General features: G+C 44.5%; 1 protein-coding gene across 6 annotated transcripts in view; it reads left to right on the top strand.

Annotated features, from left to right (window-relative positions):
• FRMD4A (FERM domain containing 4A) overlaps positions 1 to 16,491 on the top strand; it is a 371,927-nt gene that overhangs the window by 154,682 nt on the left and 200,754 nt on the right. Inside the window, exon 1 of one of the 6 annotated variants that reach the window (XM_071552777.1) lies at positions 1,161 to 1,260. The exons of the other annotated variants lie outside the window; for them this stretch is intronic. Coding sequence (XP_071408878.1) covers positions 1,195 to 1,260 — 66 coding nt within the window. The 5' untranslated portion in view covers positions 1,161 to 1,194. Of the gene's footprint in view, positions 1 to 1,160; positions 1,261 to 16,491 lie in introns of those variants that run through there. 6 annotated transcript variants of the gene reach the window in all.

Consider the following 16,491-nt stretch of genomic DNA (forward strand, 5'->3'; position numbering starts at 1 on the left):
CATGGATGGCAGTTTGGTGAACCTGGCATTGTCTAACGTGCAGGAGACTTTGGCCTCAGTCCTGGCCACATCAAGGCTTACAGTATTTCTCCTTTTTATGCCTCAGTTTCCTTTCTAGTTGGTTCCAGCTAGCATTAACCAAAATCCTTGGAGGATCTCCACTGGGCTTTGCTTTGGTTGGGTCAGGTCCCTCAGTACCTTCCCACTCCATGTGGTGCTGTGAGAGCCACTGACTAAGTGCTAAGCAAGCAGAATGTCACCTTTTTGCCACTGAGTTGGTTGCCAGGAGCAGATGTATGGAGGAACATCAAGCACTTGGGAACATGCTTTAAACTTTCCATAAATACAGTAAAAGGAAGGGTCTAGTCCTGAGAAGTGCTTAGGGGATGGGGATGCTGCAGAACTGAAGGGGTTGAGTGGTGGTAGTCTATGTCAGAGGGGGTGCCAGGGTGTTTGCAGGGTAGTATTATTTGAGGTTATTCCCCTCTGTACATAACCTCAGCAGTCACCACTGTACTTGGGGAGTGGGTAAGGGGATCTATTAATACTCTTAGGAAAAAAGTAGTATCCAAACAACTTTTGTGTCCTTGTTTTTTACACGTCTGTGCTCTCCTCTGTCATTAGCTACAGCACAGAGCCTGGTATGCTGTGACAAAGAGCTATTGATGGTGTGCTTGTGTGAATTGGCCCAGCACTGGTCACAGCCAACTTCTGTGGGACCTGCTGCCCCTGTTGTACAATACACTCCAGTGTGCTGGGCCATTTGTGAAAGGTCAAAAATGAACAGAGAAATGGACTGGAGTCAAAAACAAGTAGTCCTATAAATATCAGTCATAGTCAAAGGCAGTTTATTCCATTCCTCCTCTCTCTCTCGCTCTGTGTGTGTCTCTCCCTCCCTCTGTTGTGGTTTCCCAGATATAACTCCATGCTTCTGGCTGGGGAGCTCTGAAAGGAAGGCAGCACACACACTGCAGCGTCTGCTCCCATCTTGCACACATGGAATAATCCTCAGTCCTGCAGCAGGACTGACAGACAGCACGAAGTCCAGGCATCATCTGGACTCAGATGTTAAGTTTTGATTTCTTGGATTTTTTTTATATGTGAGAAACTCATTTGTGACAGTTTGAGAACTAGATTTGGCCACAGACGCTTTGGATTGGGACTTCTGACAGCTCTTCTCTGTTTCACTTCACAATGACTTTAGCAGCTAAATTAGAGGATATTGAAGTGACGCTGGAGCACCTACTAATGGATGTCTTCGTAAGTAAGCTACAATTTCCTATTTAAAGTGAGATATCACCGATCCAGATGGCAGCATACAAATGTAATGATGTATCCAAAGTGTTTCATTGACTTAATTCCTTTACATTCCTTAATAAACTGTGTGTAATCCAACACTGCCAATATGTTGTGGTACTACAGGAGGTACCTACTACAGAGGTAACATGCAAAACTGGAACAGTGAGATCCAGGACCGGGTATTTTCAGCATTGGTTGTGTGTATCATCTACAGCTTTGCTGTGAAAAAGAGGAGAGATTTGGTCAATTTGAGGCATATCTCTGTTAGAACAATTGCATTAACAGAGCATTTGAACTGTATATTGCTTGGTATCAAGTGTCCTTGTCTTAAGGATTTTGTCAGCCATTAGTTTGCAGTCTTGACTTATCAGTTAGTTTTGTGAGAGATGGAGGAACAAGCAAAAGAGTAATTTTCAAGGAAATCCAGTTTTTTCTTTAAACCACTGTTAATCTGGGATTGCTTCCTTGAAATCATCAAAGCTCAGTGAAGCAATGTATGGTTTGCTTCTGCACATCTGAGATAAGAATCTGTCTGTATCATCACTTTTAAAATGTTTCGTAAAAATAACAAAACATTTCCAAAGAGGTTCTTGCCTTTTCCAACACATCTTGATGGGTTTTGCCTAAAGGTCAGAGATGGTCATGTTTTGGAAGTTTTGGGGGCAGTGAGGGGAAAACAATCATGATAGATGGTCATATTTTGGAAGTTTTGGGGGCAGTGAGGGGAAAACAATCATGAGAGATGGCCAGATCATTTGTCTTCATGGACAAGAAAAAAAGAGTCAGGCCAAGGTGAGTTGTACTCTCTGAATTCAGTCCATAAGAAATAAGATGGCAAGTGACATTCTGAATTTTCAGAAGAGTTTTTGGCATCTCTTAAATGGAATGCTTCAAATTTCAGGGTCTAGTGATGAGGAATCTAAGGCATCAGCCACAAAAGTGAAAAACATGAGATCATGCCAGATTTCTAGCCTGTGGTCAAGTTACTAAGGTGTCCATCTGTGCTGTGAAATGGATTCAAGCCTCTCTGTGCTGGCATTTCCCCTCAGTGCTTTGGGAAGTGCCTTGTCTCCTTTCCCACAGAAGGTAGATGAACATTGTTGGAAAATGCCTTGTGAAAGCACAGGGTACGAAATACTGAAATACTCTTTGGGCTGTAATATTTGAATCAACCTAATGATTATTTGCCACTCTGTGTTCAACTCCTTTTCCCAGCTCCAAGCACTATGTATCACAGAAAAAATCCCTGAGGCTTTAAATCCCCGTGAGAAGCAAAGATGCAACATCTGCCTCTCATGACCACAGCACGCTGAGAAAGTGTGTGGGAAGGGGCCAGTGCTTTCTTTGGACTATTTGCAAATGTTGTAGGATAAACTTGGCACCACGATCTCTTGGTTTATTTGTAGCTCAGTGTCACTTCATTGACCTGGGTGCTTGACACCTGGGAGACTGAGACTCTCCATGGGGCAGGTGTCATTGAGCAGTGGGTGCTTAAAGCATTTTGTCACTCCAAGCAGTATCTCAGAGACTGCCAAGATCTAGAAAGCCAGGGTTGACTGAGGCTGAACAATGCTACGTGTCTGGCTGTGTTTGAAGAGGACAAAAAGCCTCCTGCTCTGCTGGAAATCACCCAGCCTTTCTATAAAATAGGGCATAGGGAATCATTTCTTCGTGGTTTTTCATGTCCCATTGCCTATTTTAATGTCCATCCATTGATGCTATCCAAGTATCTCTCCTCATGGAGTTTGGGGTTTGGAGTTTGGTGGGGTTTTTTGCAATAAGTCTGAAAGTAGACCAAATTAAATCTGGGCCAGATTCTCCAGAGGTGCAGGTGACCTCAGCTTAGGAAACCAATGGAATTCTTCTCAGGCTGTGTTTTGAACTGGTCCCTCAAAGGTGTAATTCCAGAAATGCAGTGAAACATCCCTAGTTGGGACAGTGCAGTCACAGCTGAAACTGTGATGCAGTGCCATGCTGTGCCACTCTGGAGCCCCAGCTGGGTCTGGAAGAGCTGGGGTGTGTGTGTGCAGCATTGTGCAGGGGGACACTGCAGCAGTGTCCCAGCTGTGTGTGCCTCTGCAGAGTCTGGGGCTGTGCAACTCAGGGGCAGCATGTCCAGGCTTCACATCTCATTTCAGGGCTGTGAATCTAATCCAGCCTCCCTGCAAACCTAGGAAATAAGTTTTCCCTGATGAAAAACCATGTTCTCAGATAGCTGGATTCAACTAAAACCTACCTATGAATTATGGCAGGAAGAATTTTGGATAATCTAGATCAAATATTCCTGATGCAGGATCATCATTATCAGGCACAATTTTCAGGTTTTACTAATACATCACCTTGCCTTGCAGCTATGTATGGCCTTAAACCACCTGTTCATTGAGCAGTGCTAAAAATAATCTCTGGATCTACTGAATACAGAAAAGTAAATACAAAACTCAATATGAAGGAAGGGTAAAATGTCAAGCTCTGGCTGTTAAAGAGCAATCTACCAGCCAGGCTGGTCCAAGGTCTTTAATCCACTACCAAGTGTTTTGCTGTTGACCAGCAAAATTGGGATTTTGACAGGGATCACAGGGCCAGACTGGTGGGGCTGAATGGGCTGCAGGTGTGGACAGAATGCCAGGTAACAGGACCCTCCTGGGAATGATTTGGGAGTCTGCTCCATGCCATGCATCTTCATCTGTGTCAGGTTTATTGCTGAAAGAGAGAAGCCATCTGTCACTCTAATGCTCCTCTTCCAATTCTTCATTACCCTCCACTGCTGCAAACCAGGTGATTACTTATAAAATTGGGAAATTGTGGTCTATGGAGCCTTGAGTTATCTTGTTTTTAATTCTGAAGAAACCTAGTTTTAATGCTCCTTGGACCTTAGGGACAGTAACCCATTCCCTGATCAGTGGACCCTGACAAAGCTCACTTTAATAGCTTGTACTAAGCTAGCAGGCCCATTTTGTCACAGTGTAAAAGGTTATAGCAGAGAGCAAATGAGAAACAACCACCAGTTTCTAAAGAAAACTTAGATGTAGCTAAGCTCAGACCAACCCACCCTGATGTAAGTTGGCGTCTGCAGGAATGCAGACTGAAGAAAGGCTATAGGATTGGGCTAGTTTTGCTCAGGACAAGGTTTTTATCTGTTGTCCTCCAGGAACTCACCTGGAGTGAGATCAGCAGAGTTTGACTGGGAGGATAGTAAGCCTTGGCAGCAGATATGTTAAACACTTCCTATGGAAAGATAATACTACATGAGAACACTTTTAAAAATAATTTTTTCTTTCTTTTTATGGAGACTAGAGATTTGCATCTACATGGCACGAGCTGCCACTTCCTTCCAGGACATGGTGTACTCACCGTGTTGTCATCTCACTATTAGAGAAACAGCTGGTGCTGCACTGACACTTCCTTCCCATTTCCAAAGGGCATTGGAGAGTTTTGCTGGGCTCTATAAGATGAGATAAAAGGGAAGCCTCTGACATGACATTTCATAATTAGCTGTCATCACCGGCGGGCTGCCATCGAGCTGCCTGAGGAGCTGGGAATTGGCTGCCTGGAGAAAGCTGGACAGGGAGGCAGGGACCAAAGTAGGGGGGTGGTGCAGGGACAGGCCCAGCAGGTCCCTTGGGTGTGCTAAAGGGAAAAGGAAGTCTGGATATGAAATGCAAGCTCTGAATCCTTGTTTCATGGCTTGCAAAAAGCATTCCTGAGCTAAACCCCCCTTGCCTTTGGACATGCTAATTATTCTTGTGCGGTCTTTGAGGTAAACCTCAGGACCAACCTTGCTGCCTTCCAAGCCTTGCCTTAGGCACAGCTAGAGTGAGCCTCCAGGATATACCGTGCCCAGCAGGCATGGGGCACTTTGCATGGGATGACTGGAAGGGTTTGGAAGTGAGAAAGGCTGTGGAGTCTGCCCCACTGAGGGATGATTTTCCTTGCATTATGGATGTGGCTTTAAATCTGGAAAAAACAGATTTTCAAAGAAACAGGCTAAGAGATAATAATCCTTCTAGGAAAGTGAGATTGAAGTAGTTAAACATCAGCTGGCTGCAAAAAGGGGACTGATTTCTGAGGGCAGGTATGATGGAGTTGTAGTGGATGTCCCAGAAGAGAAAAAAAACCCTCAAATGAAGTCTTTGAACCATGAACACTGTGTCCATGGCCCACTCCAAATACCAAATGGTAATTTATTTCCAGTGGTTCACGAGGTCTTAGACCCAATTCAAACATATGCTGTCAAATCTCTGTAACTTCATCTACATTCCTGCAGAGATCTATTTCTACAGCTGACCCTTCAGCCTTCCTCCCACCACACTTCACAGAAAAAAAAAAGCCCCCAAAAATATAAATATAGATATGGACATACATATGAGACTGTCTGATGAAATTACATTTGTGAGGGCTTCCTGGCATGGAGAGGAACTGTGGTTGGTTTGCCCTGGGTGGATGTAGCAATCCAGATTTGCTATGCTCCAGCCTCCTCCATCACCCTGAGAAACAGCTGCTCTTCCCCCTCCCCACTTTGTCAAGTCCTGGCAGAGTTAACACCAAAGCAGCAAGGGCATGAAACTCAATCTGTTTCTAATACTGTAACAGTAAGAGGAAGTCAGAGGAAATTACCTGGGATGCTGCAAGTATTCTGGCTCATTCTCCCTGCTAACAATGCCCTGGAATTAAGGTCTGAGTCAAATTCCTGTATCCAGCCAGACCTAAAGCTGGGTATTTGAAGGAAGGGGAATTAAAACACTAACAATGAAGAGTCTGAAATGAGGATCATGTCCCTTGGCCAGTGGTACCAAAGGAGACAGAGTTCCCTGGTGGAATTTGGCAATGGGGGTGGCATCCTGAGGTGGACAAGGCCGCCACGTCCTGGTGAGGATTTGGAGTGGTCGTTACCAATAGCATGTATTCCAGCTCTTAAACTAAGCTGTCAAGAGAAAGGCATTTAAGGGACCTAGGTCTCTGTTAATAATAGAGAAATAGCAATAAAATCAGCAGTGATAATTTATCATTTTACAGATAAAGAAACTGAGAGAGAGGGACATGAAGCAATTCAAGCAGCACCCTCCTCCATCTTCCTACTTAAAAAGGAGTAGAAATACAACTTCCAGACTCCCAGCTTGGTGATTTGTTCCCTCAGAGTATAAAATTCCACACAATCACAAAGTAATCCAACCATCAATGCCTGGGACACAGATCTCTGATGCCAAGGATGAAGTGTGCCTTTGGATCTAGTCCTAGCATGCTCTGGCATAGATAGCTGTGAAATTTGTCCATTTTTTGGGCAATTACACCATTAACCTTCCTCTTTTCTCATGCCATCAACACTACTAAACAGTAGGCATTCTCATAGCTGGTACTGAGGACAGTCTGGATAAAGGAGGTGTGCAGGAAGATGATTGTGATGAACTTGCTTCAGCCACCATTTGCACCGTGAGCCCTACCCAGCACTTCCCATCCCCACTGTAATCAAACAAACATTCTTGCAGTTGCTATTGACTCCAGGTGTCTGTGTTACATTTTTCTTAATAACCATTGCAATAATAAGACATTATCAACATGTAAAGTGATCCATTAACCTCTACAGCACCAACCTCTACAGTGTGGGTTTGCCAGGCTGCCAGGACTTGCTAATCAAAGAGCAAGCAGCAAGTTCTTACTTGGAGCAGTCACAAGTCATATATAACACAGAAGTGTGGGTGCTAACCTCACCCTCTGCAATATAATGGGTGTTTCCATGTGTTTATTTATCAGAGAAATCTGTTCTTTGAGGCAGCTCCTAATGAGCTTCTCTCTGGCAACAAGCATCCTCCAGTTTATCCTCAGCATCCAGTTTGCAGGAGATTTAAAGCCTCACCCTCCACCACTGGAGTCAGCATAAGTTTTGCCAGTGCAGCGGGTAGAAGCAGAATCAGGCCTCATGACCTGCACCAAAGCTGAGGTTGCTCAGCAGGATTGTGCTATTACAGAGATTTAATTAGGTGTCTGCGCCTCAGGTTTTGTTCAGACACTTCTGAATCTGAGAAATTAAAAATGATCATATCAGGTCTTTCCAGTGAATGATATTGTCCAGCATTGTCTTTCAGGCAGCAAACAACATCAGGTGCCTACAGACAGCTGTAAGAGCAGGACAAGTGCATAGCCACAGACCCACAGTCATCTTCCACTCACCAATTCTTTGCACTCAGAGAGTTCATGACCCAGAAGCAGTGTCTTCAAATTTAGCAGCCCACAGTAGATGTTCTTTTATGAATTTGTAGAGATACTTTTAGAACCCAGCCCAAGGATCTGAGTTACCAGGCACAAGTGCCATGAAGAGTTCTGGAGCAGAAGAAAAGCTACGGTGCTGTGCTGCAGCTCTGAGCACAGGGTCATCAGCCATAGGTAACTCCTAATCTCGCTCCCCTGAGAGTCAGGTCACACTGTTGACCGTCAGAAAGCCTTTGTGGAACAGAAGAGCTTTGTGGAGCAGCCTAGGCTTGCTCACCCATGCTGGAAAACATACAGAAATAAGACAGTGAGAATGAAGAGCTGGGTGTGTGAATGCCAACAGGGATGTTAGCAAATGCAAGGTAATTAAATACAGCTACCAAGGGACACAGCAGAACCTCTGAGAACTGGAAAGGTAGAGTAAGAGGGGCCAGTTGTCATGCTTATTTTGTAATCAGTGGGGAGACATTGGTACTTTCAGGTATTATTCAACCCCCAGTAAAGTAGGCAGCTGAAGGAGGTTTGGTGTCTCAAATCTTGCAAGTGCCCATTTCTTTCCAGCTATGGCAAAAGGAGTCCAAATGACAAGACCACATAAGGGGACCAAAGTTAGGAGAGGTAAATGTCACTCCAGGTGTCTCCTACAATTGGGGTAGGGTGTTGTATAAATAGATAGGAACTACAAGGAGGGACTCCAGGACTCCAAGACTGAAGATCCAGGAGTCAAACTTTTCACATTTCTTAATCTGTCCAGATAAAACCACAAAAAACACAACCAAGTTGGGTTTGTATTTTGCCAGTGTTAGCTGTTTCTCTTTCAGCTTTGTGCAAACAGTTTTCTCCTCACTTGAAGAAAAGGCATCATTATTCCATGCCTACAAGACCTCAACTACAAAACAAAATTTGCCTGAGAGACTGTTTACCAAGTCTGGCAAAGCTTAAAAAAACCCTCATAACATCTCTTGGGGTCTTTTACTTCCCTCCTTTCTTTAGGGACATGTTGGTCTCTCTGCTATCCATGTGGCTTTCTCTTGGGGCAACATAATTCTCTCTCCTTCCCTCACACAAACACATATGCTTTCCCACAATATATTAAGATGAATCAAAGCACTGTAACAAGGATGAAGTTTTAAAAGAGAGAAAACTACACAGAACAAAGAAGCATTTATCTTCACAATGTTTGACGTAGTCCATATGTCACATATCCTGTTTAAGGCTTAAATTGAGCTCAAGGCTGAGTACCTTCTATGCCATGCTGAGCAAAACCCTGTTTCTTCAGGAATTAAAGCAAATCAGTGGTGCTGAGCACCACACAGAAATAGCCTGCTCAAATTTTAACATTTGATACTGAGGTGCACCAAGTATTTGCATGTTCCTTGAAGTCACCAGGATTTGCAAAGGCTTTAGAACAGACTCCTGATAGAAATACTGCACAGTCATCCCCCAGCTAAGTGCATGCCTGCTATTGTGTGCATCACATCCCGCCTCTGCTGCACAGCCACCATGTGGGAATATGGTATTGCTGCCAAATATCTCCTCCTTTGTTTATATAAGCCCTGGAAGTCAGAGGTGGCCCCTTCGATCCATCCGTGATGTTTACAGGGGCGTGTCTTCAGGGCAATGGGGTCAGGCGAGTTCCCTCCCTAATTAATTACTGTCTCTCTGAGTTATGTGGGAAAAGAGCTGACCTGCCAGCATGCTAAAACACAAGGGAAATGTCCTTCCATCTAGGAGAGGCCTGGCTTGCTCTCTGCTGCTGTTCTTCTGGACAGGGTTTTCCATGAGCCTGTCTGCCTGGACACACAGAGGCTGAGGCCACTTTCCCCAGCAATGACCATACACAGAACGGAGGATGCAGAGGAGACCTGGAGATGGGATGAAGGCTGCTCTGGGAGAGCCTGCCTGGCAGCAGGTGAGGAAGAGCAAGGGTGCAGGTTGCTCTTGTCATCTTTCCTGAAGGCAGTTCCTGGGGTGTCTACATCTGTGCTATGATTTTTGCTAGGGGCTGTGCCAAGAACTTCCTGGCTTGGTGGACATACCAGCTGATAGGTCTAAGTGCTTGGCTAGGTCCATGCTCAGGAGGTGACATCCTGGATTTCACACTCTGTTCTGCCAGCCATTCCCCATGACACCCAAAGCTGAGATACAAAAAGAAACAGATGAGCAGCCATGTGGATATTTTATGCTGGACTACCAATTAATGGGGACATTTAGGAACACCTAATATGACATTCTGGGTTAACCTACAGCAATGTGCATGAAATATGAACTTCTCTGGGTTCTAGGTCTCTGTTTAGGCTTATGCTAGTCAGACCCACTAACATATCTATGAACTAAAAAAACGCTACTGCAGCACAAGGTAAATCTGCCAGAGGAGCCTAAAGTCCCCGTTAAATACTCTGTTGGTACAAGCAATGGACATGCAGTCTGTTATGCTGATCACTACATAACTCAGAGCACCAAAACACAGGAAAACAAACCAAGAATCTCTGATCGAGTGTGAAGCTGACCTTCATATTCAGCCTGGATTGCTGCACCCAGCAAAGGCACTCAAATATGCTGCTTGCCCCACAGGAGACAGGGATGTGACGGTCTGCGTGGCCCCAGAGGTGACACTGCACTGCCACACACAGGAGAAGCCCCCGAGCTTTCTGTGGCTGGGGACTGCAAACAGCATCTCTCTGTCTTGCAAGCTGTGGGTTATTGCCAGCTCTGATGGAATGGAGCTACACCCAGTGCGTTTTCCCACATCCCTCCCCAGGCTAAAGTGATCGTAACATTTCTCTGTAAAACACCATGTAGGAATGGAAAATTGTTTAGCTTTTTTTAACTTAAAGGCAAACAGAATTTGTGATGACAACCTCTGCATCTTTCACTCCCAACAAGGCAGTTTCCTATACAGTCTGATTCCGAGTGCAGTAAAACATAAGCTAAGTCATTGTAGGGTTTGCAGCCCCAAAGCACCACTCTGTTCTCCTTGCCCTCCCAACAAATCAGTTAGGGAGGACTTCTTATGGTGGGAAGTAAAAAATTCCATGAAGATTAATAGGAGCTGCTAAAGAGCTCAAATAGAAGTGGTTTCCCTATCAGTATTTCAGGGAGGAATTTGGCTTTGCTACTGGCAGACTGTAGACACCATCCAGGGTGACAAATGCTGCCGGGAGCTGCAAGTTATCCTTGTTTTCCTCCCAATCTGTTGCTATACTTTAATCTTTGTGGAATACAGAACTTAAGTGGATTTTCTGTACTGAATGACTTTTCAATTTTACAGTACAATGTCTTATTGATAGATCTGATAGATACCACACACTGCATTTCAGTCTGTACCACTGCTGTTGCTGGTTTCCATTCACTGATCTCTGCTGGGAATACCCTGACTTGAAACTTGACTCCTGCATTGCCAATATAAGACACTCTTTGCAGCAGTAAATGATTCCTCTCTCCTTTTCATTAAAGACCAAAAATCAAATCTAGTCTTAATAGCAATCCATTGGATATACTTTCCTCTGATGCATTGTTACCGCAAACCACTGCTCCTGGCAGCTTGTAATTAGTACTGCAAAGCATTCACTGCTTTAGAGTTTTGTCTTTCAACAGTTAGTAAATACACTTTGTCCTTTGAGGGTCTGTGGGGGCAAAGCCAGGACATTCCCTTAGAATGCTTGGGGTTTTGTTTCCTACTGTGCTCTTCAGTCAGAGATTGTCTCTGAAGACAATGCAGCAAATTAAGCCTCAATGATGAGCCTGGTCATCTTAATGTGCATCTGCAGGGGAAAGGGAGCTCTCTAAAGGCAAATTTAGAATTTGATGGGCTGAAGTGCCCTTGGATGTTCTTATGTCTGCCACAAACACTCTCTCTGGGAACAACTAGAAAGACCCTCGTGGGAGCATGTTTTACATTACCTACCTGTAGACAACCTATCAAATTCTAACAGACTATCCTATACACTTGTGTACCAATAAGCTCCGAACAAGTCTAAAAATATAAAACCAACATCTCACCCTTCTGGATGGTTTCCACAGTCCTGATGATTAGGGTTTGACCTCCTGTCTCCAGGTTCATACCACTTGGGAAATGAGGAATGAAACAGAAGCAGTGTCATAGTGGGTTCTTATCTCCAGCTTTATGTGGAAGATACTCGTAGAGCAGTGCCCAGGGTGCAGCACAGTGAGGGAGCAAGGCATCAGGCCCGGTGGTATATGCAGGAATCTTGTTGGAACTGGTTCCAATAACATGCAAATGGATGGATTTATTTCACATGTGCAAGAAGTTTTCTGTAAAGAAAAATATTTTTATTATTATTCAACTGCCTTGAGCAATACACAGATTTGCATTTCATTGGCAAGAAGTAAAAGTCTAGGCAAAAAACCCCTTGTGTTAAGTGGAAATGCCTGAATGAATGCTCCCCTTCCCCCTACAGAGAAAGTCAGCGTGTGGTTGGTAATGGATGCCACTGGACTGTCTGTGCCTGGTCCCGCAGCCTGACTGGTTATAGACAGAGGTGGAGATGTGTGTTACAGCTCTTTGTCCCCTCTAGTGGATAAATCTCTATCTACAGAGCTGGTTTTTTTCATGAGCTGGACCAGCAGCAGACCATGCTTGCAGAAATATGAGAGCTCCTGGGGACAGGGGCTGACCTGGGCAGGAGCCCCACGCAGGAACGGGTGAGCAGGGACATACTTGCTACTCTGCTCTTGCATGAAACACTCACCCCCGGCGTCCTGACTCAGGCATGACTCAGTTTGTATTCAGGAAAAGCTCCCAGTAAGGCTGATTGCTGCCACCTTTGCCCTCTTTCCCCACTGATTGATCCTCAGTGGCTCTGCTGATGCTGGAAAAGCTTTTCCATGAGCAACTGGGAAATACCAGCCAGCTTGTGCTTGAAAAAAACAGATATGCAGGCTGTGAGGTAGCAGGGGGGCATTAACAATTAAAAAAACCACAAACAAAACCTGCAAGAGCAAAGACCCTAACTCTGCACCTATTCCACACAAAGAACCTATATAAGTCAGTCATGCTTAAGACATTTCCATCTTTCCCTGTCTCTTTCACTCTCTTTGGCAAGACACATATGGAACTAATTATGAACAACGGCCAATTGTTTTAATATTTAGAGTTTCCCACATCAAGCTGCAGGTTTTTTTCTTTGACTGTTTTAACGCATGTGCATGTGCTAAGCAGATACAGAGTTTCTCTTTTTTTATTTGAAATGGTTGCTTTAATGTGGTATCCCTAACACCTCCATCCTGGCTTTTGGACTTGGATCAAAACAAAGTATTTTTAGTTTTGCATTAAATTAAGAACAATACATGGAGGAAGGGATTGGCTCCCCAGCTCAGCAGATTTTGCTCTCCCAACTAGACTGCTTCAAGGAAAAGAATATGGGACAACATCTTTTTCATTTTACTAAGCGAATTTGGAGTACCACTATGGAATTGCAGGATTGAGAAGCTCCCACTTTGCACACATTGACTCTAAACTGCATCTGGACCAATACCTGTAATGGAGCATGGAAATGAACACAATATCCAAAACACATTCCCATAAAGGCACAGAATTATACCTGGCTGCTTTGGAACAACTGCCAGTGTTATAGAAAGACTGTGGGAAGGGAAAATATTTTTCTCATTTTCAAAACCCACATGTACCATTTAATGTGTAAATATAGTCTCAAACTTTACTTCTAGAGAAAGAAAACACCATTTTTTACTAGCCCTTAAAGTGGTTTTAGAAGAACAAAAACAAAAAAGGAGACATTGAGAGTGAATTTGCGAAGTGACGCTTCACAGTTATAGACTGTAATATAATCATTTTTATAAATGAATAAATAAGTACACATAGAAGCTGTAGGCACAAGCCATCAGGCTTTCATTGATATGGATGTGTACAGACGTGAGTGTGAGTGGCAATTTCTGTTTTCTGTACTTACACATGCATATCACTGTGCCAGAGACCGCGGAGCCTGTGTCCGTGAGCACTCAGTTTAGCTGAGCAGCCCAGAGGATCTGTCCGAGCCCTGTGCTCTGGGTATGTGTTTTCCAACATCTAGGAGCGAGGAATATCTGAACCTAGGAATTAACATTAATCTCTGCACCAGATGGTGATACACCAGATATTCTTTTTAAGGTGAACATGTGATCTACTGTACAGCAAACCAGAGGGGTCTGCAGTCACATGGCAAAACGTATAATAACTCAGATAGAGCTTTGATTAGACAACTGACCTGGTTACCATCTGTAGCAACAAGAAGCAAGCTTGACATTTTTGGAACATTCTCCCCAGAAGCTTAATTCTTCCACCTCTATGGCACAGCAATCCTGCTGAGCAAACTACACTGAGAAACAGAAGGAAGCTAAAGATACGCTGCTTGAAGCATATTGTTAAGGTTACAAGGCTTGGGGTTTCCTTTTTTAAATTTTTTTTTTCCCATTTCCTCCCTCCTTCTTTCAAACAAGCCACATCTTGACTCATATGGTCTGATGTGAAAACCCACTCAGCTATTTGATAGTTGGGAAATCTAGATGAGACTGTAAGTTATTTCAAAGGAAGCCTGTGTGTGCTGTGAACTCTCTCTCTCACACACACACACACTCACACACAGGGTAGCTCTGCACCATGGTAGTACAGACAGCTGTGACTCCGGGTAGGACCAGAAGACTTTTATTCAAAATACCATATGGATCACTGAGGAGACGCAGTGTGGAAAGGGTAAGCCATTGTTTCTTTGTGCTGAATGCATGCCCAGAGGATGAGGATGGTACTATTTGATAGCAGTTTTCTGCCCTGTTAGTAGTCAGAGCTAATAGGGATTATGTCATGGTGTGTAGAAATTACTATTGGTATATGCCATAGTGTGTGGGAATTACTATTGGTGGGACCTGTGTGGTGATGAATGGGAATTAATACATGTCAGAGTCTGTGTGATGACTTAGGGTAGAAATTGGTACCAGCAGGAATAGTAAGATAGCATACAGCAAACTTAACACATAACTAGTTATAGACTCTGTGGCAATATTTGGGGGTAATAATTTCTGAAAAATGTAATTTCTAATAATGAACACTCACTGAGAGAACGTGATGGCATGTGGCAGCACCGACCTGTAGCAGTGGGGAGTAAATAATAAAAATAAATGTCAAATAGTGAACACCAGTGGGAAGCTCAGGGTGGTGTGGAAGGGTTGTGTAAGTGAGCACAGATGCAGATGCCCATGAGTGTCTGTCCCAGCTGAGATGCACAGTGAGCAGTGGTGGCAAAGTGGGCTCTGCAGTGCACGGCATGTCTCTCTGATCAGTGCCAGCTGAAGTGACACCACAGGGCTGGCTGTCCATGGCTAGCCAAGGCAATGGGGCTGCTTTCTTGAAGCAGCAGGCGTAGCAGGGAGTCCCAGGGTAGCTATAATTTTGTCATTAATTACCCGAAAAGACATCACCTTAGCAGCAGTGCCCAGGGAACGAGGGGATCCCATTGCTTTGAAGGGTTAATGGGCTGGCAAAGAAGAGGTGGCTGGGACAGGGGTCTCAGCTCAGAGAGGGATGGGCACCTACAGGGCGCACGCTGAGCACACATCTGGTGCGCATCAGACACTTCAGGCTGCCTTTGCCTGGGACGCTGCCTCTGACAGAGCCAGCTGGGGCAGCACAGCCCCCCAGGGGACAGGGAAACCTTGCACATCCCCTTCACTTGTCACTGCTTAAACCTCCCAAAACAGTGCTCAGCTCAGAGCAATAGGCACGTTCTGCAACTCTCCTTCCTGCAGAGAGCTTGGACTGAGTGCCCCAGGAGTGGGCAAGGGGTACTGCACTCACTGGTCAGTGGCATGTGTAGAAACTGTGCAAGTCCAGAGTGGCTCAGAGTTACTCCGTCCACACCTTTTCTCGACGTGACTGTTTTGCTTAAAAGCAGTTTGGCAGCTGCTGAAACCACCTATGAGTTTAATTCAAGTCTGTTACATGTGATGTTCAAAAAAAAAAAAAAAGAAAGAAAAAAGAATTCTCCTTTTGGACATTTCAGACCAGTTTGGGGTTTTTTTCCATTTTTCTTTCAAAGAGAGTGTAATTTCATTTGGATGAATTCCTTCATTTTTGTAAGGAATATGAGAAAAATCTCAAAAATAAAAGCAGGTCAAAAGCTGTTTTGGTTAAACATAAAACCTTTTTGTTGCTTGTTTTTCTTTCGTCTCCATTTGGCAGAAGGCAAAGCAGAATAACTTTATGTCAACCTGAAAAATATTTTCTTTGCCTTTCCAGTCCGTCAAGCAAACCAAAGATAATCAATTATTCACACAGCTTTGGTCTGCTATTGTTTGATTGTCAGTTGTTTCTTTGGAGAGCATTCAGAAATGTCCCTCCTGGTAAATTTGGACTTTGCAGTTCAAGACGCTGGTTCTGAGAGGGACTCAGGGCAGGCAGCCCTGCTGCCTTAACCTGCCTTGGGGTCAGGCTTTATTTGGAACTCCAGTACCATGCCCAGCACTGCTGTAGCATTGGCCAGGGTTCTCCCTTCAGAGCAGTGCTGCTGCCGTTGGAGCTGGGTTGGTGTCTGGTGGTTTGCAGTTCTTGCAAGTGTGGGGAGGCAGAGAGTGTGGTGTCTCCTTCAAAGGCAGCTTCCTGCAAGGTGGCAGATGATTTTTCATTCAAAGAAAGCTCTCAGTTCCTGCAGGGCCACCATGCTCTGCTGCTGCTGGCCACAGGGGGCCCCTCCCTGTCTGGAATGGCTCATGCTTTTATGCAGACTGATTATCCTGGAGACTACTCACAGGATCATAAAATGGTTTGGGTTGGAAGGGACCTTAAAGACCATCTTGTTCCAACCACCGTGCCATGGGCAGGATGCCACACACTAGATCAGGTTTCTCAGAATCCCATGGAATCTGGCCTTTAACACTTCCAGGGATGGAGCATCCACAACTTCTCTGAGCAGCCTGTTTCATTGTCTCACCACCCTCATAGTAAAGAATTTCTTCCTAACAGCTAATCTAAATCTCTTT

This window comes from Pithys albifrons, chromosome 3 (genome assembly GCF_047495875.1).
Source record: "Pithys albifrons albifrons isolate INPA30051 chromosome 3, PitAlb_v1, whole genome shotgun sequence".
NCBI classification, from domain to species: Eukaryota; Metazoa; Chordata; class Aves; order Passeriformes; family Thamnophilidae; genus Pithys; species Pithys albifrons.